Source organism: Cucurbita moschata, unplaced genomic scaffold (genome assembly GCF_002738365.1).
Source record: "Cucurbita moschata cultivar Rifu unplaced genomic scaffold, Cmos_1.0 Cmo_Scf00009, whole genome shotgun sequence".
In the NCBI taxonomy this organism is placed as follows: domain Eukaryota; kingdom Viridiplantae; phylum Streptophyta; class Magnoliopsida; order Cucurbitales; family Cucurbitaceae; genus Cucurbita; species Cucurbita moschata.
In genome coordinates, this window is record NW_019268525.1 from 4,273,193 (window position 1) to 4,297,884 (window position 24,692).

The 24,692-nt window shown below is 36.2% G+C and overlaps 7 protein-coding genes and 1 long non-coding RNA gene across 10 annotated transcripts in view; 4 read left to right on the forward strand and 4 right to left on the reverse strand.

Annotated features, from left to right (window-relative positions):
* The first annotated feature begins 847 nt into the window (after positions 1-847).
* LOC111447307 (DNA-directed RNA polymerases II, IV and V subunit 8B-like) lies at positions 848-3,036 on the forward strand. The gene is made up of 5 exons (XM_023086397.1): positions 848-1,026; positions 1,139-1,230; positions 1,397-1,554; positions 2,516-2,610; positions 2,748-3,036. Exons 2-5 carry the CDS (start codon positions 1,158-1,160, stop codon positions 2,860-2,862), a joined length of 441 nt encoding a protein of 146 aa, XP_022942165.1. The 5' UTR covers positions 848-1,026; positions 1,139-1,157; the 3' UTR covers positions 2,863-3,036.
* A 204-nt stretch (positions 3,037-3,240) lies between these two features.
* On the forward strand, positions 3,241-3,853 carry LOC111447306 (heavy metal-associated isoprenylated plant protein 23-like). The gene has a single exon (XM_023086396.1). It carries the CDS (start codon positions 3,378-3,380, stop codon positions 3,843-3,845), a length of 468 nt encoding a protein of 155 aa, XP_022942164.1. The 5' UTR covers positions 3,241-3,377; the 3' UTR covers positions 3,846-3,853.
* Positions 3,854-5,839: 1,986 nt separating this feature from the next.
* On the forward strand, positions 5,840-9,264 carry LOC111447760 (bifunctional aspartate aminotransferase and glutamate/aspartate-prephenate aminotransferase). 2 transcript variants are annotated; one of them, XM_023087087.1, is made up of 11 exons: positions 5,846-6,018; positions 6,154-6,240; positions 6,462-6,681; positions 6,797-6,890; positions 6,990-7,093; positions 7,333-7,581; positions 7,655-7,768; positions 7,883-7,966; positions 8,288-8,458; positions 8,573-8,686; positions 8,911-9,264. In XM_023087087.1, exons 3-11 carry the CDS (start codon positions 6,496-6,498, stop codon positions 9,049-9,051), a joined length of 1,257 nt encoding a protein of 418 aa, XP_022942855.1. In that variant the 5' UTR covers positions 5,846-6,018; positions 6,154-6,240; positions 6,462-6,495; the 3' UTR covers positions 9,052-9,264. The 2 variants fall into 2 exon arrangements, with proteins under 2 accessions (XP_022942854.1, XP_022942855.1); XM_023087086.1 differs by having other exon boundaries at positions 5,840-6,240.
* Positions 9,265-11,469: 2,205 nt separating this feature from the next.
* LOC111447247 (inositol-3-phosphate synthase-like) lies at positions 11,470-14,324 on the forward strand. Its single transcript, XM_023086291.1, has 10 exons — positions 11,470-11,990; positions 12,094-12,162; positions 12,249-12,384; positions 12,473-12,720; positions 12,811-13,037; positions 13,139-13,254; positions 13,350-13,526; positions 13,642-13,830; positions 13,910-13,972; positions 14,057-14,324. The coding sequence occupies exons 1-10, from the start codon at positions 11,803-11,805 to the stop codon at positions 14,174-14,176; spliced, it is 1,533 nt and encodes a 510-aa protein (XP_022942059.1). The 5' UTR covers positions 11,470-11,802; the 3' UTR covers positions 14,177-14,324.
* Positions 14,325-14,979: 655 nt separating this feature from the next.
* LOC111447249 lies at positions 14,980-15,634 on the reverse strand. Its single transcript, XM_023086292.1, has 2 exons — positions 15,279-15,634; positions 14,980-15,203 (listed from the first exon to the last, which is right to left on the reverse strand). The coding sequence occupies exons 1-2, from the start codon at positions 15,620-15,622 to the stop codon at positions 15,101-15,103; spliced, it is 447 nt and encodes a 148-aa protein (XP_022942060.1). The 5' UTR covers positions 15,623-15,634; the 3' UTR covers positions 14,980-15,100.
* Positions 15,635-16,109: 475 nt separating this feature from the next.
* LOC111447250 (3-hydroxyacyl-[acyl-carrier-protein] dehydratase FabZ-like) lies at positions 16,110-19,376 on the reverse strand. The gene is made up of 4 exons (XM_023086293.1): positions 19,031-19,376; positions 18,897-18,957; positions 18,658-18,802; positions 16,110-16,547 (listed from the first exon to the last, which is right to left on the reverse strand). The coding sequence occupies exons 1-4, from the start codon at positions 19,242-19,244 to the stop codon at positions 16,293-16,295; spliced, it is 675 nt and encodes a 224-aa protein (XP_022942061.1). The 5' UTR covers positions 19,245-19,376; the 3' UTR covers positions 16,110-16,292.
* A 462-nt stretch (positions 19,377-19,838) lies between these two features.
* LOC111447251 lies at positions 19,839-20,559 on the reverse strand. The gene is made up of 2 exons (XR_002711231.1): positions 20,234-20,559; positions 19,839-20,172 (listed from the first exon to the last, which is right to left on the reverse strand). It is a non-coding gene; the product is annotated as an uncharacterized LOC111447251 (long non-coding RNA).
* Positions 20,560-24,487: 3,928 nt separating this feature from the next.
* LOC111447253 overlaps positions 24,488-24,692 on the reverse strand; it is a 2,262-nt gene continuing 2,057 nt past the window's right edge. Inside the window, exon 2 of one of the 2 annotated variants that reach the window (XM_023086297.1) lies at positions 24,488-24,691. The gene's annotated coding sequence lies outside the window, so the exon portion shown is untranslated. The remainder of the gene's footprint in view (position 24,692) is intronic. The other variant, XM_023086296.1, reaches the window with a different exon arrangement.

Sequence of the window (24,692 nt, forward strand, 5' to 3'; positions counted from 1 at the left end):
CCCAAAAAAAAAAAAAAAAAAATACAGAAGCAAACAGGTCCACGAAACCACAGCCTCAACTCGTCGCTGCAACCTGAAAACAAACGAAGACGAGAGAAGAAACAGAAGAAGAAAATGAAATTTGAAAAAGAAAAATGGAAATGTGTTGTTTTTAACACAAGTTCATCAGTAAAATCTTGGCGTAGAAGTGAAAACAGAGAGACGAGGAAGGGGTTGGTTGGGGACTTCTAGGGTTTTTTGCTTCTTCGATGTGAAATTGATATCCAAAGCATGGGAGAGACCTGTCCGATTGAAATCCAATATTTCGCTACCGAAATGTCGAAAATACCCCTTCACCTCTGTGCCAGTGAAACAAACTATAAGCGCCATTATTCCTTCCTGCTTCCTTTTCTGCTTCTTTTGGCCAAATTACTAAAAATGAAAATGTAACTTTTTTATATTTTTTTAAAATATATCTATTTATTACGCCATCTTTTGTATACATTTCAAAACTAAAAAAAAAAAACGTTTAAATTTCTATAAAATAATCCTTTTTTTTATATTTACTCGTTTAATAGCTGTCACATTATTTCATATCACCACCAAAAAAAAATTTTTTATAGGCTACCATATGAGTATTAAAGGATATGCATATTATTCTATCAGGTATATATTATATGATTGTACTGCTATGGAAGGTGTTTGAGGATAAAAATCACAAGTCGATCAATTTGGGTAATGATCACAGGTTTATAATCATGAAAAATTATACAAATATCATGCTCTTAATATTTTCAATTATTCCTTAATTGTAGAGGCAGAGTAACTTTTGTAAGATAATTAAATTAAAATAATTAAACTCTAAACCCTTTCATCTTACTCAATATTCTCACACTCTCGAACTCCCCTTCTTCGTCCTTTCACACCGGCTCGTCCTTATTCCTTTCAGCAGCTCAGTGCCGCCGCCGTCGTCTTTGTTCTGCCCGTTCCGGAGCTGCTTGCCTCCTTGCGGAATCGCAGTGATTTTCTACTCTCTTGTTGTTATTGGTATTCTCCAAATCTCCATCTAATGTAATGTTGTGTCTCTGTTGAGTGAGTTTTTTCATTCCCAATTTTAGTTGGCGGCTTCTTTCCCTGACTTTCAGATTTGCATTTGTAGGAGTAAATTCTCCATAAACATGGCGGAGCTTCTATTTGATGATATTTTCAAGGTCAAGTGCGTCAACCCAGATGGTAAAAAGTATGATAAAGATACTTTCATGAAGCTTGTAACTGCTCTCTCATTCTTTTAATTCACATTTTATGATCTTTTAACTGTCTATGAGTCCTTTTGTAGACAGTAACTTCTGCACCATCTTGACTTTTATGTGAATGATTTGATATGATGTTTATTGGGTGCATAAAATTGTTCTTATAGTTTCTAGAATTGAAGCACGGAGTGAGAAGCTTTCCATGTATATGCTGCTGGATGTAAATACAGAGATATATCCAATTGATGAAGGTGACAAGATTCTGATGGTCCTGTCTCCTACGCTGAATTATGATGGAGCTCCTGTTACCAGCTATAGTGGTCAAGTAATATTTCTCCCCTCAATGTTTAATTGAATTTCATACAATCTTGGTGCTATCTGGTAGTCGTTTCATGTCTCTTCATTGTTTAAAAGAACACTCGGAAACACCTTGCTGCTAGATATCTGCATCCATATGTATCTTATAGATTCTAAAAGAAACGACCAATGATTTCATAATCTTTCTCTGATGCTGAAATTTTGGAGAAGGATTTTACCTAGCGATCTATAATAGCCCAAGCTCACTGCTATGAGACATTGTCCTCTTCGAGTTTTCCCTTTCGGGCTTCTAAACATGTCTCCTAGGGAGAGGTTTTCACACCCTTATAAGGAATGCTTTGTTCCCCTCTCCAACTGATGTGGAGTCTCACAATCCATCCCCCTTCGAGGCCTGATGTCCTTGCTGGCACTCGATCAACTCTCCAATCGATGTAGGATCTCACAATCCACCTCTCTTCGAGGTCCAACGTCCTCGCTGCCACACTGTCTGATGTCCACCCCCTTCGGGGCTTAGTGTCCTCACTGGCACACCGCCCGGTGTCCATCCCCCTTGGGGCTCAGTGTTCTCACTGGCACACCGTCCGGTATCTGGCTTTGACAGACCCATCAATAGCAAATATTGTCCACTTTGGGCTTTTCCTTTTGGACTTCTCCTCAAATTTTTAAAACGCATCTGCTAAGGAGAGGTTTTCACGCTCTTATAAGAAATGCTCTGTTCCCCTCTACAATCGACGTGAGATCTCCAGTTTCTATAAACTTTTCCTAAAGTAAAAAACAGAACAGTGATTATAAGCAAACAGCTTTATGTTCTAAAAACAAAATTATGCAAATGTTTCGTAGTATGGGAAGTGCTGAGTAGGCACTAATATCAAGCACAAACCCGTAACTTCAGCCGTGAAGATTGTGAACATAATTGAAATCTGTAGTAGCAGGAGTAATATTTTTGAACTAAACTTAAGTTGTTGCAGGAAGGGAAGAAATCACTAGCAGATAAGTTCGAGTATATCATGCATCGGAAGCTGTACAAACTCGCAGATGAAGGCTCAGGATCAGACTTGAAAGTGTAAGTGAATTGCCATGATTTTGCTCACCCATTTCTGCTGCTGATTTTCCTAAAAGTTTAAGTGGAAGTACTTTATGCATGATTCTAACTCGATTCATAAAACATATTTTGATGTCGGAATTGGGTGTATTTTACAGAGAGGTTTATGCATCTTTTGGAGGACTTCAAATGATGTTGAAGGGAGATCCCCTCCACTGTGTCAAATTCAGGGTAGATCAGAACATGTTCTTGCTCCTCCGAAAACTCATATGAACCTCAACAATCTCTCCTAATTATCAATTATAATTCTAGATAACTTATGAATTGATTGAAGGCTTTGGTTAATTTGTAAGCTTGTTGTGAGCATTTATTACAATCATTACTAAATATCAATGGCAAAATCAAATTGAGAAGCTACAAAAACAATGAAAGTTGAAGAATAGATAGTGGGGGACATGAAGAATTAGATTCCAAATATATATAAAATGAGAGGTTTCTAGCACAAGAGCTTTGACGTACTCATTGCAAATTATCTATGTTCATATTTTCAATGCGCTCCATCACTAAAAGAAAGAAAAAATGTTCCACTTCTACTTGTTGGACGAAAGTTGAACAATTTCCAAGTTAGTATCTGAAAGCAAAGAAGCCGACGAGAAAAGGCTTTTAAAATCTCACTTTAGCGAAAGCAGATTGTATGCTAAAGCTCTCCAACCACGAAGCTTCCTCTTCTTTTCCTGTTGTAATATAAATTGGACGAATGATAGTGTGTGGTGGCAGAGAGATTGAAAATGGGGGTTGGGGGTTCGTTGGAGTATGTATCCGAGAATTACTTGATGTGCATTAGCCATAAACGCAACAATAAGCACCACCAGTTGCAGACCGTTGAGCTTAAGGTGGCTATGGATTGCGATGGGTGCGAGCTTAAAGTGAAGAAAGCTCTGTCTTCCTTACGAGGAGTGAAATCAGTGAAGATAAACAGAAAGCAGCTGAAGGTGACAGTGACAGGGTATGTGGAAGCAAGCAAAGTGTTGAAGAAGGCAAAGTCGACAGGGAAAAAGGCAGAGATATGGCCATATGTGCCCTACAATTTAGTGAAGCATCCCTACGCTGCCCCAGCTTATGATAAGAAGGCCCCTCCTGGGTATGTCAGAAATGTAGAGGACAATGCTGTGGCCTCCTCTGTTGTCAAGTTTGAAGACCCTTCCTTTGTCACCATGTTCAGTGATGATAACCCTAATGCCTGCTCCATCATGTAGCCAAAAAATACCAATCTTTTTCTGTTTTATTTAGAGTTTAATAAAAATTTGAAGCAAAAAAAAAGCAAAGCTTTCTTGTCTGTTACACTGGCTGGGTGAGGATACCGGCAGAATAAACTTTTGGCTTCTTTTGGTCTTTTTGAACTTTTTGTTTATTTTTTTATTTTCTTACATTTTCTGACATTTTCCTCAAAATCTAAGGCAGCGTAAAGTGTGTTCTTAAAATAAAAATTTATATTATTTTAGGCTATGAAATTGATTGGTTGAATTATATTCTTTACTTTTCAAACCTCATATTTATGTGACACTTGGATTATGTTAAATTAATACTATGTTCTAAATGCTATAAATATGTCAATTAATAATATCCTTCACCCCCTTTACAATATTATTTATTTCAGCGAAGAAATAAATTCCATCATTTTTTTTAATATTTGAATTATTTTGTTATTTTTCAAACTTACCGCTAAGACAATGTTTTTGGATTTATCGAGTTTAGTGAATGTATGTTGACAAATATATTTTTTAAATCTTATTTCGGATTCTATGATCCAAATTGGAGAAATACTAAAAACATCAATTTTATGTTTCCTGATCTTGAATCATATGTAGTTTATGGACAAGAATATCATATTCAAGAAATAATTAAAAGTTTTTATAGTATTATGGCAAATAAAATTGAATGTCTTATCTTCGTAACATTATTGATATAACTAGTTTGTTATAGTTTCAAATAATTTGATTCAAATCGTTGATGTGAAGACATGTGAGTAAAGCAAATTAACATATACATGGAGTTTGTATAGGACTAAAGTACAAGATCTTTAATCTCTATTTATAAATCCATTAATTAAGAAGATTAATATTTCATAAAATAATCATCGGTCATTTGATTTTAATCTAATGAATTATGGACTCATGTCTATGAAAATTTGTTTTGCATGACCCAATAAACTTACTAATTTAGGAACTTAACCAAATAGAAAGTGTCAACATAAACTTCACCACATGAAACTAGTTCATTCCCCTAGGATTATGACAAGTTGATGGCACTAGAAGAAATTTTGGATCTCCTAAACCCTAAAAATGTATCGCTTAATCTTTCTTATCTCAGTACTATTAAGATGTCAAACTTATTTATACTTGAATCGTGATAAGTTATTATAGCTCGAAGTATGTTTCTAATGCCTCGAGATCATGCTTATTTATTTTGATAGCATTCATGCATTCGAAAAATTAGGTTAAAGCGCTATCGCTATGTATTTTAATTAAAAAGTCAAGAATTTGACTAATGTGGAAAAAAATAATAATAAAAATAAAATAATGCAGTTGGTTAGAACATTAAAATAGTAATACTTCTTACTTACCCACTCAAGAATATATATTTTTATATACATGTATACTTTTTGTTATGTCCCAAGCTTTAAAATATTTTTCTATTTTTGTATTAATGAGTTTAACTACAATGGGAATTTAGAAAAATTAAAATTTAACCTATATAGATTAAAATACAATAATTAATTCATATAATTTGATAAAATAAAAAATATATATTGTAAAATTATCAAATTGTAAGAATACAATTTTAACCACTAAAACTATAAAAATAAAATTATAATAATTTGAATTTTAATATAGTGGAGATTAAAAAGTACCAAATTGAGAAAACCGTCATGTTTTGTTTGTTCTCTATTTTTATATTTAAACAATTTTACAAATTGGACTAAATTATTTATAATTAACGTTAAAGTACACAAATGTCCCTTGAATTTAAATTTTAAAGTAGATCTCAATTATATGGAGGTAGATTTTGAAAATTTTAATTTTTACTATTTTTAAAATATATATTTTTACTCTTTGAAATTGTTTTTCATTAAAATAAAAGATAAAAATTGACTTGGTAGTATTATCTACTATATATATATATATATATATTTTTATCCCATTTATGTCCATTTTCATCGTATTTTAACCCTTAAAAAAAAAAATCGATTTGAGAAATTGGGTTCGTTTTGACGTCTGAATTCAACTACGGCAACTACCCAGCGCTACCTAACTCCGCCTTTGGATCGAAATTTCCGACAGCCGCCATTTCCACCAACTCCCCTTCTCCTCTACCTACTCATTTTTCTCCTCCTCCTCCTCCTCCTTCATCTCTCATCGCGGCTTTTCGGTACTTAAATCTCTCTCTCCCCCCTTCCTCTTTCCAGTTTTTCTTTTACTTGTTCCTTACAGAATCGGGACGCCTCCCTCTTGGTATGGCTAATTCCCTCCACACTTTACCTAATCCTTCTCGTCTCGGATTCAGATACCAATTTCCCGGAGCTGATTCTGCTTCAGACACTGCTTTTGGATCTATTTCTTTCCCCTCCCGCCTTCCTGCTCCGTCCCTCAAGTATGCTCTACCTGCTTATGTCTTCTTCTTTTTTTATCCCTTTCCGTTGATGGTTTATCAAATTGCTTCTTTGAACCAAGTGTTTGTGTGATTTTGTAGTTTGTAATTTGAATTCTTCTGCTGCGTCGTGTTGGGTCATTTTTGTCTTCCATTATAACTGCTGGGAATGTGTTGTTATCTCTCTTTTTCGTTGTCCCTTACAGCTTTCCGTTTGATAATAGGTCTGTGCAATATACTAAGAAAGTGAAGCCAATAATGGCTGGGCATGTTTCTGACAATGTCAGCGTGGACATATCTTTGAGCCCAAGAGTGAATTCTGTAAAGCCTTCCAAGACAGTGGCTATAACCGATCAGGCTACAGCTCTTGTGCAAGCTGGTGTACCTGTGATTCGGTTAGCTGCCGGTGAACCTGATTTTGATACACCTGCCCCAATTGTTGAGGTATTATCTTAACCTATAACTCCCTTGTTTGTTGTTCTAACTTTCTTTTGATGCTTGTATGTTTTCACATTTCTACATGTGGTAGTTGATTTTGTTACCGCCAATTGAATGTTAGGCTGGAATCAATGCAATTCGGGATGGATACACTCGATACACGCCCAATGCAGGAACGTTGGAAGTCCGCCAAGCAATTTGCCATAAGCTGAAAGGTTAGTTGTGTTTAGAGGACGAGTGTTTATAGATGTGGTTGAGTTGTATAGTAGCTTCATATTTATGATGCAAGCTCTTGGTTCTCTTTATGTCTCTAGAGGAGAATGGGATTTCATATACACCAGATCAAATATTGGTCAGTAATGGAGCCAAACAGAGTATTCTGCAAGCCGTCGTTGCTGTTTGTTCTCCAGGGGATGAGGTAAATGTTTTCTTGATCTTGTGATGAATGTAATAGCTCCATACCAATCTGACAGTAGATTATAGTTCAATCTAGATTCAACGTGCTTATTCTTGAGGAAATATTGAGGCAATAAGCCATGTTTTACCAATACCAATATCAATATAGTGCAATGGGGCTCGATCCATTTGTAGAATTGTTCATTTGGCTTTGATTGTGGCCATGTCTGTGATGTATTAACTCTATCCTTTTCCCCCCAGGTTATAATTCCAGCTCCATTTTGGGTAAGTTACCCAGAAATGGCAAGGCTGGCTGATGCAACTCCTGTTATTCTTCCAACGAGTATTGAGGCTAACTTTCTCTTGGATCCAAGGCTTCTTGAAGCAAAGATCACGGAGAAGTCGAGGCTGCTGATTCTTTGTTCTCCCTCCAACCCAACAGGATCAGTTTACCCAAAGGAATTGCTGGAAAAGATTGCTGAAATTGTCGCTAAACATCCTAGACTTCTGGTGAGGTTTCTTTAGCTGTGTTGAATTTCACTTATTGGACCGTTTGTCTTAAATCATCTTTACTTTCTTGCAGGTGTTGTCTGATGAAATCTATGAACACATAATTTATGCTCCAGCAACTCATACAAGCTTTGCATCTCTACCAGGCATGTGGGAACGGACTTTGACTGTTAATGGGTTCTCTAAGGTAAATGAAATTTTGTTTTCTGATCTTTATTACTACCAGCTATGTCAAACTTCGTTTTTGATTTCCATATTTTTGCAACGCGATTGCTTAACATTTGAAGATGTAATGTTTTAGGCGTTTGCAATGACTGGTTGGCGACTTGGATATATTGCTGGTCCTAAGCACTTTGTTTCTGCATGTGGAAAAATCCAGAGTCAGGTATGTTAAAACTTTAGTATTTCTAATCTCTTACATCTTTTAGCTTGGTAAGGCAATCTTCAATTGTTCTTCAACTCTTGCGCATTGTGTTGAAGCCTCTAGGCAACATAAAGTGTAAAGGGGATGAATGCCTAGTGGAAATCTTTTAGCTTTTACTTGAAACATTGAATTATGCCCCTCAGCCACAAGAACCAATATGTTTATGCAATAACTTTACTTCCTCTTTTTAGAAAATTTGCTGCAATCTGTTGATTGACTTGTTAAATGTCAGAACGTTTTCTTTTTCCATCTTCAGCTTACTCTGTATATTTGTTATGATAGTCTACTTCAGGAGCCAGTAGCATATCCCAAAAAGCAGCCGTTGCAGCTCTAGGAATGGGTTATGCTGGGGGTGAAGCTGTTGCTACAATGGTGAAAGCATTCCGAGAACGTCGTGATTATTTGGTCAAAAGCTTTGGTGAACTTGCAGGTGTCAAGATTTCAGAACCTCAGGTGCCAACTTCAACATTTTCTTCTTTCGCACATTCCTTGTCGACCCTTTTCGATCTTGTCTTTTATAACTGATGTTGTTATTGTAATGTCTGAAGATTCTATAACTCTTTGTAGGGAGCTTTCTACCTCTTTCTAGATTTCAGCTCTTACTACGGAGCTGAAGCTGAAGGATTTGGTGTAATCAACAATTCAGAGTCACTTTGCCGATATCTGCTTGAGAAGGGCCAGGTAAAGTTCATCAGAAATCATCACATATTTCATTATCATTTTTGTCATTGTTCTTCCAAAATTCAAACCCATCTTAGTTGGAGATCAAATCGATCCAAATTTCCAATCGGCTGGCTTCTTGATGAAATTTGTGTATCAGTCATTTCCCTGCTACCATTTGTTTCTAAAAGCAAAAATCTTGTAGAATTTGAGTGTAATATCATTATCTGCTGCTGTTTTTTCAGGTTGCTCTAGTTCCGGGGGATGCATTCGGTGACGACACCTGCATTCGAATCTCGTACGCCGAATCCCTCAGTATATTGCAGGATGCTGTGGAGAGAATCAAGAAAGCACTTGAAGCAGTGAGGCCTGCTGTTCCTGTTTAACAATTACTAATGTAAGGAACATAATGCGACAAGCCCTTCAATGGTTAGTTTCTATTCAGTTTGATAATTCTATCTGCTGAGATTTGTATTCTAGTGTTTGTGTTGAAATAAGCAATGCAAATCAATAACATTTGTTCGAAAAAATGCGAACCCATTGAAATGGGAAGCATTAGTTTTATTCATCTTTATTGAACTTTTTGAGGATTGAGATAATCCAGTGTTTAATATATTTAGAAGCCCAACAATCCAGAAGCTCATCTATTCACCCAACCCAATCCAACCCAATCCACTCAAGCCAATAGCTCACCAGCCCAGCCCAGCCCAGCCTGGGCGTGCTTCGTTGTGGGACCTTTTGTAACCACGTAGACTTGAGACGATTATTTATTTGTATGCATAGAAGTCGTGGTAACTATATATGTGTGCGTATGAAAATTACGAAAAATACTGTGGATGGTATGTAGGGTGTCGGGGTAGGGACTGGAGAGTGACGTGGAATAGGTGGGGGTGGATTAGAAGAAAATGAAATGAAACATTTGGTGGCCACTCAAAGGGCATGGCGGAGAGTTTGCCAAGAGGCAATTGGTACCCACAGTCCTCTTCACTCTCTCTGTCTTCCCAACTATTATTTACACTTTTTCTTTTTTAAAATTTTGGTGGAGCCATGGATGAAGCAAGGAGAAGGTTTGAGACGTGTGAGAGAAAGTGAGAGACAAAAAGAAGAGGGAATTCTCTCTTAAAAAAATTAATCTTTTTTATGTTGTGATGTTGGGGTGATTTATCATTTCAACCAACACAATGACATTGCATTGGTTAATGGTTCAAAAACTTAAAAACCCAAAAATACCCTTGAGTTAAACATTTTATGTTCTTACTCTTAGTCAATATTAGAAATGAAAGAGAAGATTAAGAAGAATGCAAGGGGGGGATGCTATTCAAAATTGATTTGTATACCATCTTCAAGAATTAAACAGCACCATAAGTTGAAGATGAATGGGACGTCCCCATGCATGGCCAATCAACAAGTAGTACTACAAGGGCTTCACCATTAAGCAATTAGGCTTTATTGGAACTCCACTTGATGCAATTTATGATCGAAAAGACAACTCAGGACAGGAGGGTGTGACCACTTGAGGTTGAAAGGCAGTGGCATATACCAGATGATAACTTCCTTCTTCCGGGGCATTTATGTATATTCACTACTTTCTTTTTCTTTTCTTTTTTAAAGTAAAAATAAATTGAATTTTTGTTTATTTTAGTTTTTTTTTTATAAAATATATGTGGACATGGAAATTTGGACCATTTTTTTTTTTGAATTTTCAAAATACCCGATTATCTTTAAACTTGTAAATGATAATCATTCTACTCTTACGTGCAAACGAGAGTGATATGGATAGCTATTAGTTATAAGAATAAGGTGGTTTAATTATAGAAACTCCAAAAATAAGTGTCTTTGGCTTAAAAACATGAATTTCATGTTGAGGAAGGACAAACATGCTAAAATGATCAATATTGGTTTATGAGAATAGTCTTCACTCTTATGAGTAATTCAAGACAAGTAAGTAATATGATTATGTAATAAGTCACGATGTATTGAATTTGGGTTTCAAATCCCGACTCACTTGTTGAGTTTGGGTTGAGCATAAGGCATTAAATTGTGTTTATTTTGATTCTTGGCTCAATCTATTTTGAATACTTTACTGCTTTAATATTAACAAAACCAAAAAAAAAAAAAAAAAAAAAAATCAAAATTTTGTTTAGTTGAGACGTGGATTGTAAGGTGTAAAAGAAAATTCATGTAGAGACTTTTAAAAATAAACTTTTTTCCAATTTCAAATTTGGGATAGGGACCTTACGGTTCTTTTTATTTTCAAAAAAATTATATGATAATATTATGTGACAATCAATGTTTTATTTTTGTTAGTTTTTTTTTCTTTGGTGAAAGTAAAGTTTTTAAAAAATTGTGATTTTGGAATAATCATGTTATTTTTTAATGGGATAGAATCTAAGTTTTATAAGAGAGGTTCATTGAGTGAGCGAAGAGGATAGGGGTAATTGTTCGTATCTCCGATTGCAACTTCTATACCAATAAAATTCTCTTATTTTATTAGAGAGATTCAAGTTACCTCATAAAATAATTCTATCTCTAACAACGAGTCAATTTAAGCATAATTCAGTAATGGTCGGGCGTGGGGGCTAACCTCCTATCACATGAAGACGATGGGTTGTTCCATTCCGGCAGCTTTGAGGTCCACAACCTCCTCCTAAACGTCATCTTCCACACCTTCTTTCTTCTTCTTCTTCATCGACGTGTAACCCATACGGGACCCCTCACCCAAGAAAAAGAAGAAAAAAAAAAAAAGTACCTTTTTACAGTTATCTCCTTCATTCGCATATTCCGCCATTTTCACGCTCTGTTCCGTTCTCATGGAGCGCGACGACCCACAACATCATCACCATTCACTACTGGGGTCTCTCTTTCTCTCTTCCCCCCACCCGCCACCACCACATCTTTCGACGCGTGTCCATTCCGCCCTTCCTAATTCCTCTATAAATCCGGAGCTCCCGCTTCAAGCGGGGAGCACCGCACCAACATTCTCGAGGCTTCGTTGAGCGATTGAGAAAAAAGAAAGACAGAAAGAAACAGGAGGTGTTAACAGCCGAGAAAAACGGAACACACCTTCTTCTTTCTTCTTCTTCCTCTTCTCTTTCTGTTCTTCTTTGCCCTAACTGAGTTTTGTTCGGTCGGCTACAATGTTTATCGACAACTTTAAGGTTGAATCCCCCAATGTTAAGTACACCCATGATGAGATTCATTCCGTGTACAATTACGAAACCACTGAGCTCCTTCATGAGAACAGAAGCGGGACTTATCAGTGGATCGTTAAGCCCAAATCTGTTCAATATGAATTCAAAACCGATATCCGTGTCCCCAAATTAGGGTTTGCTTTTCTTTAACCTCTCTCTCTCTCTCTCTCTCTCTCTCTCTCTCTGTTTTTCTTGTGTTCTTCCTTTTCTTTGTGTTCTTACTTATGAATTTGATAGGATGATGCTCGTTGGATGGGGTGGAAATAATGGCTCTACTCTTACTGCAGGAATCATAGCCAACCGGGAGTAAGCTTTCCTTTCCGATTTTGGTCTTCAATCTTATATAAAATAGTTTTAATATAATATTGTGGATGATGGGTCCTATTTTTCAGAGGAATCTCTTGGGCAACCAAGGATAAAGTTCAACAAGCCAATTATTTTGGCTCTTTAACGCAAGCATCTTCCATCAGAGTTGGCTCTATTGATGGCGAGGAGATTTATGCTCCATTTAAGAGCCTCCTACCCATGGTAATTACATTAGAACATTCAATATCTGCTTTTAAAACAAAAACATTGGAGTTTATAGTAATTGTTTTATGATTTAAATATGTGGCAGGTTAATCCTGATGATATTGTGTTTGGAGGGTGGGACATAAGTGACATGAACCTGGCTGACGCCATGGCCAGATCTAAGGTCCTTGATATTGATCTGCAAAAGCAATTGAGACCCTACATGGAATCCATGGTCCCTCTACCTGGAATCTTTGATCCTGATTTTGTTGCTGCGAATCAGACCTCACGAGCCAATAACATTATAAAAGGCACCAAGAAAGATCAAGTCCAGCAAATCATTAAGGATATTAGGTAATATATACCTTTTCAGTATATGTCAGTTCAAAATCTTAAATTTGAAGTTTTTCATAATAATAAGCTGATTGTGTTCTAATTTATTAGGGAATTCAAGGAGAACAGTAAAGTGGACAGAGTTGTAGTGCTGTGGACTGCCAACACAGAGAGGTACAGTAATGTGATTGTGGGGCTAAATGACACAATAGAAAATCTTATGGCTTCTGTGGACAAAAACGAGTCGGAGATATCTCCTTCCACCCTCTATGCAATTGCTTGTGTCCTTGAAAATGTCCCTTTCATCAATGGTAGCCCACAGAACACTTTTGTCCCAGGTACCCCTTTTTCTTAATCTTCCATAAAACTTGCTACTTTTTACCCTTTTCAATTCCTTTTCGAGCCGAATTCACTGAAATTCATGGGATCTTGTTAACAGGGTTGATTGACTTAGCCATTCATAGAAATAGTTTGATTGGAGGGGATGATTTTAAGAGTGGTCAGACCAAGATGAAATCTGTGCTTGTAGATTTTCTTGTTGGTGCTGGTATTAAGGTACCTGGATTCTGTTAATTAAACTTTGTGATCTGATCATGTCATAAAAAATTTGGGTGTTCTTAAAAATATGTTGTGGACTTTGTTGTCGTCAGCCAACATCTATAGTGAGCTACAACCATCTGGGAAACAACGATGGAATGAACCTATCAGCCCCTCAAACATTCAGATCCAAGGAGATCTCAAAGAGTAATGTTGTGGATGACATGGTCTCCAGCAATGGCATCCTCTTTGAGCCTGGCGAGCACCCTGACCATGTGGTGGTCATCAAGGTATAATTCTTAAGATTTCCGAAGATTTGTGAATACAGATATGAATATCTTATGAACTGTTGAAAGTTATGAAATTTTGTTAAATCCTCCCTGGTTTTGGAATGGAAATTTTCAGTATGTTCCTTACGTGGGGGACAGTAAGAGGGCCATGGATGAGTACACCTCGGAGATATTCATGGGTGGGAAAAGCACCATAGTGTTGCACAACACTTGCGAGGATTCTCTCTTAGCCGCTCCTATCATACTCGACTTGGTTCTTCTTGCTGAACTCAGCACTCGTATTCAATTCAAGGCTGAAGGAGAGGTCAGTTTTGATTCTCTAAGCCATTTTTGTTTGCCATTTTGAAATGACTCTAAAACGCAAGCGAATTGGGTTTGTGTAGGGAAAGTTTCACTCTTTCCACCCTGTGGCCACCATCCTCAGTTACCTTACAAAGGCTCCTCTTGTAAGTTTTTACACAATCACTGCCTTCTGAAATCATGAACTTTCATCGTTGAACGTATTTCTGACTTGAAAATGGCAAAAACAGGTTCCACCGGGCACACCCGTGGTGAACGCTCTGTCGAAGCAGCGTGCGATGCTGGAGAATATAATGAGAGCTTGTGTTGGGTTGGCACCTGAGAACAACATGATTTTGGAGTACAAGTGAAGTGCGAGGAAGTTTGAGTTTGATAGGATAATTGATTTTCTGGTGTATAAGTTTGTGAAAAGTATGCAATTAGTTTGGGCTTTTGGGGAAGCCATGTCTGTAATGGAATTACTGATATTTATAAATAAATAGGTTTTTGTGTTTTTTATGTTCTTGTGTTCTTCGTAACGAACCTATACTACCAAGGAATCCAAATGGGCTTTACATCTGACACCACAAAATGTGACCAATAATTTGAGTGAAGAAGACAATAAAAGTGGTCCATGGCCAGATGCTACCTTTTGATGCCCAAACACGATGGTAAAAGGATTCCTTACCAGTACCACTTGCTTGATAGTGACTTTAAAATTTCTTCCAAAATGTTTGGAATTTTGTAATGATTGTATCCGTGATGCATGTTGTTCGTTTACCAATTTACTTCTTTGATGCATAAGTGTGTGGGTCGGATTGGGCCAAGATGTGGCTTCCTTAAGGCCTATTTGAGCCCCAAGTGTGTAGCTAGGCTCAAGGTTGGGTTAGCCTTGACCTGGTAAGCTCGAGGCCTATTTAGGCCCGAGTCCACTTCCATTTTCAACCTTTTGGGCCTACTCGTCATACTGAAAAATTGAAAAATTCTATCCCATTTTTTCAAGGTAGACCCGTTTTAAAAATTTTTTTAAGCAAAATCTAAAAAAAACTAACTCGGGCTTGAGCTGTTACACACTCAAAGGTATTTTAACTCGAACATAAAAGATGAAATCAAAAGGAATCAAAAATGAAAAACGTTAGTCAGCTTTTAAGTTTATGTATATGAAATTCACAAGTTTGAGCCGCAAGATTCATAATCATTCATAGTAAGTTCCTTGTTTTTGTGATGGCACAAACTTCCACATTTTCTTTTTTACATTCCAACAAATACAATACTTTTAAAGCGCCGCCACAGTCTCATCTCTCTTTAGCTCGGCCGCCACCGCCGCCGGCAGTAGTGCACTTCTCTTGTTCCATACTCTGCTCTCTGCACTCCATGCTGCAAAAAGCAGTATCTCCCCTGCATATCAACAACTAAAAATCAAGTTTATGGAGGTTTACATAAGAAAAATGGATATAATTGACTCATACATACATGTACATGTAAATGTCACGGGCGGGTGAGAGACGGCGTTGACAGAAGGAGCAAGTACGTAGAAAATGAAGAGAAGAATTGTGGGAGAGACTTCTCCGGCCTCTCGGTGACGCGAAGGCAAAGGTGTAATTCACTACATCCTGCTCAAGACGAGAAATTTCTTTGGTGTCCGGATTTTGATCATCGTACGGCTGTTGACCCTTTTCCTGCCTGACATCCACCGTGATTCTCGATACACTCGCCGTTCTCTTAATCTGCGGCCGTGGGTTCCCTAGTAACATCTTCACACACAGACAGAGACAGAGGCAGGGGATGGAATGAGAAGATGAAGGGGAATGAATCATTATAAACAAACAAAAAAGGGTATGTTACAAGTTTGTGTTTTTTTCAAAAAATATAATTTAAAATCAAAATGTATCTAAATGTATAGAGTCTTTGAAGTTAGTTTATTAATTTTTTTTTTTAAAACTGATATGATAATTTGAAGGGTTCATGAGAGAAAGGGAGTGAACAGATGTGGGCCGTTGGATGGATGATTATATTGTATTTAGCATATAAGAAAACAATTTTATATTATTTTCCTAGTGTGGATAGGATATTATATATTTATTTATTAAATGATTGAAGCAATTTATTATTTAGAGTTTAAAATGAATTGAATTATTGAAGGAAGATACAAGTAATGTTTGAAATTTAATAAATTTGAATAAATTGATTTGGTAATCATTCCAATGTTTCACTTAAGATAATTACATTTGATAGGCCGAACTACTCTTGACTTTTAATATCTTGATATTAATTTGTATATTATTCATCTTTCTTTTGCAGTAATTTTAGGATAAAGTTTGAAACAATAGATTTGAAGAAGTCCATAATGTTATAGCTTTTCAATGGGATCTCACACAGTTATATCCCTTCAAGGGAACAATCCGAACTCTCAAATTCTCATCTCAAGAACCAAATCGAAACTACAAGCATTGGTACATACCGAACCGAGGTAGTCGGGAAAAATGGTCATTCTTCCTTGCCCATGGCCATCAAGAACTCTCCTTCACACACGACTTCGCCTCCGACGTATGCCTTCCCTTCCATTTTCGCAATTCCAAACTTCTTCTGCAACTTAACAAGAGTCATTCGCATGACCAATGTGTCCCCCGCGATCACGGGTTTGCGGAACCTTACTTTGTCAATTCCAGCGAAGAAGAAATTGTCGCGAGAGCCTCCTACTTCTGGTTGCAGCATAACCAGACCACCTACTTGAGCCATTGCCTGCAAACCGAGCATTGAGAGAGCTTTATGTACTATAACAACAAGGAGATCATATCTAGGGATATTAATGAATGAAGGATGGACACACAGGTCCCCTGTTCTGACAGTGATGTCTCATTTCAATGGGAGAAAGTGATTATAATATACTAAGGTCTTCTCCTCGCATCAACACAGCCCTCGTTAGATTCACTCAACTCAGACACTCGATCTATATGAAGAGCATGAAAAACAAAATCGAGAGGATGCAAGGAGAATATACATGGAGACACCGAAATGCAAAACTCTACGGTAGATAGAATTTATTTACAGACGACTTCACGTAGTTACAGATAAGATAACCCATTTCAAAAACTAAATATGAGCACAAATAAGATACTCAAATAAGATTCTATCTTAGAAGCTACTAAGATATCAAGATCCAAAGCCTGGGGGTAGTACTAGAAACGCAATCATAGGCTCATAGCAACCTTCAAATTCTAAGCGACAGTTTCAACTTCATGATTTTGGTGAAAACTATCCTTTCTAACTTGTTTGGTCAAGGCTAGAGCAACGTTCCCTTCTTGGCAACAAACTTGCAGGACTAGCCTATAAGGTAAAAAAAGCTAGCATCCGTTCAAGGTGACTTAGGTGAGGGTCACTTTACCATTGCCTTAATGTCGGAAGGGTCTGTGGATACCAAATCATATGTCCTAAGCTACTCAATTTGGTAGAGAACAAAAGAACGTTTCATTCAGTTGGCAATAAGATGGTACTCACAACCACCTCTAAAACATTTACGAAATGATGCGCACGTACCTGAACAGCGGGGCTGTAAAATTTGAAATGACCGAAATAACTGATCTACCCTATTCTCTAAATGCCTCATCAGAGTATTAACACTGATATCCCAACTATATACTAATAAGCTGCAAATCCTCTATACAGACTAATTTATCAAAAAAGAAAAAACCTCTCTTCACAGTCAACCAATCCACCCTAATTTCCATTTGTGGCAAAACTGCAACCAAGTGCAAAGATAACTGTTCTCAAACAATTAGTAATTTCTCAAAACAGTTCACAAAATATTCATCAAAAGAAACAGTAAATGAAACATTTCGCAGATAAGTGAAAAGATTCTCAAGCACAATTGGATTTCATCCTCTTCATCAACGCTAAAAGAATTCATCCTTCATGTTCTTAGGTCCTATATGATCATCAACTAAACCAAGAAAGAATCCTTCCAATTTCCAACCTTGTGCGAGAAGTTTCCTCCTGTGAATAGTTAAACCACGTTTGAGAAGTTCTGACTCCAAAAATTCCCGATTGCTACAATCTATTACCATCTTTAGGTACTAATCAGAGGAGGATTGGTTCGTGTTCAACACTAGGAAACATTTCTGAGCTTGTCCTTGAAACAAGGCAGACTCATGCAGGTTATCTCTGAATGAAGAGGTTGTGTAATATCACAGTGACACAGAAATAGTGCAAGTCAGTTTCCAAAAAGTTCTTCAACTAGGAAACATTTTTGGTTTTCGTAGTTGGGTTGTTATTCGGCTGGCCTCCTTTATCAATGAAGGGTTAGTTTCTTTATCATTAAAAAATTAACAACTAACAAACTCAAATAAAGATCATGTTTCAAGAAACACATGCAAAACCCCATTAATTTTCGATCAAAGATTTATTGGTCAACGAGAAACCCAACTACGAAAGCTAATTAAAAACTGCACCCAACTACAAATTAACAACTAACAAACTCAAATAAAGACCACGAGATTAGTCCCCATCCCACTAACTCCCATAATTTTTGCTTACAGCTTCAATAATTCAATTTACATGCTTCAACTGCATTCAAAGACTTTACTTTTCTCCAATCAGAGTAGGGAAAAAAAATATATATATATATATATATATCGGACTTCCCTTTTACTCCATGAAGGCGGGGTGCATAGTTCACTGACATCCAAACCCCAGTCTTAGTATCACTCACCACTCCATTTCTATCCAAATATTAAAAGTTTTAGCTGTTTGTAATTATAATTCATAAATTCAAAAAGAGTTCATTTCACAGAGAGTAAACAGATGAACAATTCCACTTAATCCCAAAATTTCAGTTTAAAGCTTTAGAAATTACCTCAACCATGAGAACACCGGGCATGATGGGTCTTTCGGGGAAGTGCCCAGGAAAAAAGTTATCATTAATGGTAACATTCTTTATAGCAACCGCCGAAACCCCAGGATTGTATTCAATCACTCTATCCACTAAAAGAAACGGGAACCTACAGCAGAACAAAACACAATGCATAAGAAAGAAATACAAGAATCTTCAAAACCCCATACACTCACAAACACACAAGGAATTTTAACGAATACCTGTGGGGCAAGATATTGCGAATCTCATTGATATCCATGACAGTAGGAAAAGCAGGAAACCCTGAGGAGAGAATGAAATCAGATAAGAAAAAAACAAGAAAACCCCTCAATTTCAAATTAGAAAGAGAGCTTACTCTTTTCAATGGGAACATCTAGTTTCCCTTCAATGGGATCGGCGTGGACGTCGGCATTGAGAGAGCAGCGGACAGTGGGAAGCTTATTGGAAGGAAAAGAGAGAGAAGGAGATCTGAAGAAGGAAACAGAGGCTGGTGGAGGAAGGAAGCATCTGGGTTTGTTCAGAGATGGAGAATTGGTGAAGGAGATGAGCGAATTGGAGGTGGCAGCCATTGATGGGGATGAGAGGAAACTGTGAGCGGAGAGTTCAAAGCAAGAGGAGTTTATGATGTTGGAGAGTTGGGGTGAGGAGGTTGGGGCAAATTTGAAAAAGCGCTCAAATCCACCCTGCACGCTTCGGTCATGTGGACAAGTGAACGCTAACGTGTTCTTGGTTGGACTAATTAAAACCATAACTGATAAGGTCCAATTCACATTGAAATTTTGAAGATAGGAGGCCACACAAACATGTTCTTGGTTGGACTACAAACTTGAAAACATTTAGATCCATGAATTCGTGTAAAAAGGAGGCCCAAAATTAGGTTCAATTGGACTAGGCTTTCAAAGTGAACAACAAAATAGGCCCATTAACCGCTTTGCTTTCTCGGTCTTCCAAAAACAGACCAATACTAGTTCTTCCAACATACTTTGTCCTCGTTTACATATATTCTAAAAAAATTTCTAGAAAGTCAATTGTTTCAAATAGAGTACATTTAACTATAAAATTTTTATGATTGAGTTGCCGGAAAAGAAAGTGCACAATTTATACCATTTATGACGACTCAAAGTTAAACGACGACTCAAAGTAAAACTGAAGTTGCATGAAAGAAATAGGGAGGTTGATTTGATGCATAGATAAAGAAAGTCAGAATTTTAGTCCAAAGCCGACACAAAACATTTGATGTTTCAAGTGCATTTTCCAATAAATCTGGCAAACGCACTAAGATGAGGCATGAGAGAAATGGAAGCTCTTTGTCTGAGGCATCGTTTATGTGTTGGTGGACTATAATTTCATGCGATCATTCTCTGCTAGGTACATTCAAACCAAACTTCCCCATCACCGTTGGCAGGTTGCTGGTCGATGTTTCCAATGGCGGAATCTTCCGTTTCTTCTTTATTTGACCCCAAACTGGTGGATCCACTCATCATTCCTTTTCAAATTCTACGTGAACAAGAACAAACTTCAAGAACAAAAGGGAGAGGTCTGATGATGATGTACTTACGGTCCAACTTGGCGGTTGCAGCTGAAAGCATGAGGTGCAGAAGAAAAATGGATAAAGCCCATCAAAACATTGCCACTCGCTTCCTTCATAATACCCTAAAATCTGTTGTTTTAAGGACCACTTGGGAACTTGGACGGACTTCCCTGTCTTTACTTTTGTGTCATCTTCTGTTTTAATTTTGACCAAATTTTTAATTTAAATCCCAAACCTCCACGTTGCTTGCAAATGTCACATACAATACTACTTTTCTGTCATACCTGCTCTTTATCCCCATCTCATCATCTTCCCAACAATGCCATTCCAGTTCTTGTCAACCAAAATATAATTTCGTTTCTCGTGGACCCACCAACTCTTTTCCCTACCCTAAGTTCCCCGCAAAACACTTGTGGGAAGAAGGCTAGACCCACTCCATAATAGACGTATTTTAAAATTATGAGGCTGACGACGATACTCGTAGTTTGTAACTCTTGTTATCATGTCGAGTAGTATCATAACCCTAGAACATTGAGGAAATATATTAATAGACAAATCCATCATTCACCTCACTCAACACTACTTTAATTAATATGTTAGATCATAATATGCGATATTAATTTGAGTATCTTTCTTGCAAGTTTGTTAATCCGTCGACAATAAATTGATAGCGCACAAAGTAGTTTGTTATTCGAGATTCTTTTATCCCTTAGCCATCGAGATCACTAGCTAAAACTAGTTAAACATTCCATCCCACTTTTTTTTAGATAGAGGACGTTGTGTCACCCAGATGCAAAGTTAGATTTAGATTTCGAGATTGGTTTGTACTTTTCCCAACTCAACGACGTTACAATTTATAAAAGTACAATATATATTTGATATTCGGTTCTATCTTGGCATTGTACTCGACAGCATATATCTAGCTCGATTGAGATATGGTTGTATATTATTCCCAAAAACTATTTGATGCTTTCTTTTACCATACGCATCTCAAAATAATGATATACAGCCATGTATATAATTTGAAATTTAAGTTCGTACAAATTTTTTAGCTTGTTTGGATGCTAAATTATTGGAATATAGAATAATAATAAAAGAAAAAACATTTTAACAAAAGAGAGAAGAAAAATAATATATTCTTCTGAGTGGTGCTTGGAGAAATCCTGATTTGGAATATATTTATAAATATATTATATGAATAATAAAATAAATTCTTGGCCCTCTTTATTCTTTGTCTACTGCAAGTAAATTCCTATATATATATATATTTTAAATTGTATTCATAATTTGAACATTATACCCTCGGGTGATACCCGATACTCGGTAAGTGACCCACTATTGAGACAAGTAAATACATACACAGACAATCATCGAAGAGACCTATCCTTTCATAAAAATCATTTCATTACTTGAACTTTGTTTTCTAGTTTCAACTAAAAATTGGATGTGTAGTCTTGTCTGCACACGACCTAAATACTTATGCCGAAGTCATTAATCGACCTTGCCTACCTAACATTCATAATTATAGTTTGACTTAGACTACGAGTTGTTGAATTGGTTCGAGCAATACTAGGTTTAGACTACGGGTCGTGTAGATGTTTGGGCGAGCTAGGCGGGTTTGTTTTTGCATCTTTTTTACTAACTTTTGGTGGGCTATTTTTGAGTATGATAATATTAGTTTATGTTTGAGTTATTTTGCATATGGGTGAATAAAAAAGCTTAACCTAAAGCCATGGACAAACCACCTACATCAAATCACTCATGCTAGCTCACCCTAACTCTAAAAAGGCTTCAATAATTAAGATTCTTAAACATAATTTTGTGTTTGACTATTTTGTTTTATAAAGTTTTGTCGTTTACTTGCCCTTTCTTTCCTTTTCTTTTTTTTCCCCCTTAAATTATACTTTTATAATTTTCATCAAAATTTGAAAATAAAATTCTAAAACTTTAGTGGTTGATAAGCTAAACATATAAAGTTATGGAGTTAGATCTTTGAGCATTCTTTTCTTTTTTTAATTTGATAAATTTTATAATTTAATTAAAAAATCCTCACGATATTTTCATTTGATTTTCCATTTCCTCAAAAGTTAAGAATTTTTTTTTACCTCTGAGAAATTCACAAAAAAAAAAAAAACATGTTTAGTCTTTTTATAAAAAGGAATCTTAAAAAAAATAAATTTTAAAGATAAATTTTCAATTAAAAGTGAATATTCCTATGTTTCCTAATACAACTAAAATACTATATTATATGAATTTATTGTTTAAAAAATATATAGAAAGCAAATGTGGCGGGGACAAGGAATATTCCTTGTCCTTACCCATATTTAGGTTATAGACATAAATTTTGCACCCATATTCCTTTGCCTTGTTAATTTGGGATCCTCAACAACTCTAATTTCAAATGTCATTAATTTCTTCTTGTGAATTTTGCATTGATATTGGAGACAAACCAATAATTCTGTATGGTATCATACAAATATGAATAAAATATTAAATATTCCATCCTTAAAGCGATTCAATTAATCTCAACGTCTTGAATTATATTTAAAACAAGCTGTTAATCATGATGGTGATCATGAATGGACTTGAAAAGTACTTTTTTAATTAAAAATTAACAAATTTCTCTCATTTTTTTATTTATAAAAAGAACAGTGTGGGAAAGGAAAGGAAAGGGAGGGGAAGATTATTTTAGAACAAAATTGGGTGATTGCAGACAGGAAAATCTGAGAATATTAGATATATATATATATATACGTGGAGGAGGGGAATATAAGGCCATAATTGACTTTCTCTCTCTGTCTTTTATTATTATTATTATATTTTGAATAATTTATCTATAGGGATAAGTTTAATTTCCTTAGTTAATCTCAAAACTTTGTCAGCTTGTTTGTTTGGTTTGGGATTAAGAGGGGCATGCATTGGAGTGGGGACAAACAAAAGTTGTGCATCTTTTGAAACTTAGGCTCAAAATTGGAGAGTTTCTTTTGAGATGCCCTTTGGCCTTGCCCTCGCCAGTTTGCCTTTTCACTGTTTCACCCTTTGACATTATCGTCTTCGTCTCTCTCTCTCTTTCTCTCTTTAATTATGTTGTGGGTTTATACAAACAGAAGAAGACACCATCATTGCTATCACCATTATTACACCCTCCCTCTCTATCTCTCTCTCACATTCTCTACCCATTTCCTATGTCTAACACTTCCCATTAGTTTTCAACGCCACAAAAGGTGGCTTCCCATTTCTTAACCAAAGTGGGTGATCAAAAGGTCACTTCCTTTTCTACAACTCTACAAAATTCCCCATACAAAATTCCCCATAGGTAACCGCGGTCAGCCTCACGGTTTTAAAACGTGTCTATTAAGGAGATGTTTCCACACCCTTACGAGGAATGTTTCGTTTCTTTCTCCAACCGATATGGGATCTCACATGTTTTGAGTATGGTTGAAAACAGGATCATATGTGTCTTTGCTTAACTCGGGAAACGGGAATGAACGAAAAAGGATGGAAGTTTGTTGGGTAAAAGGAAAAGGGATTTGTGGGTAATTTAAAATGAAAGGTTGTGAGGATGGGTATGATTGAAGTGAAAAAGATAATGATATATCAATCAATGTGTTTGTGTTTTTGATATTGATATGGAAAGGGGAGAGATTAAAGGGTTTTGTTGGGTATCCCTCCATTTCATGCAAACAAATAAAGGTTTGAAACAGCAACAGTTCTCAAAAGAGAGAAAGAGTAGTGCCTGCACAAACCCCTTTTTACTTTTATCTCACCTTCCATTCTTTTAACATTTGAATTTCAGATGGAGGGACATATGGGGTCCTCTCCATTCCCAATGCTCTAAATCCCAACCAAGCATAATAATAATAATAATAATAATAATAATAATAATAAAAGACCCATTAGATCAATATGGCACGATGAAAGAAAGATATGATACGTGACACAATCATGAACTTGGGTTGATACCAAAGAAATTAAGAATACTACCACCGAGAGAAGCATGTAAAAAAATTGACATATTTTGATGCAAAATAACAAGAAGAAAAGACAAGAAAAAAGGTGTCCGATTGTTTGTATATCTTTTAAGAAAAAAGAATAAGAAATGATGAATTTTGCATAAAAGGAAAAATTGGGATCATACAAACATGAAAATTAATAGAATATGATAATCAAACTGTGAATGGATTGTGGCGGCTGAGGCATCCCCAAAAATCTCGCCTTTAATTACTCTTTTCTTAAGAAGAGGAGAGAGAAAAAGGAAATGGAGGGTTAATTTAATTTCAATTTCCAACCAATTTGGTGTATAATAAGAATTATGAGGGAATAATTGAAAATAGATATGTTTTATTTACACAATAATAATAGTTAACCAAGAAAATGAGGTGTTTCGATTATGTTTGATAATGGCGATGGTTAATTAAGGACGATCATTCCTTCTCTACTGTAATTCTCTCTCATAATTTTCCCTCTTTTTTTTTTTTTTTTTTTT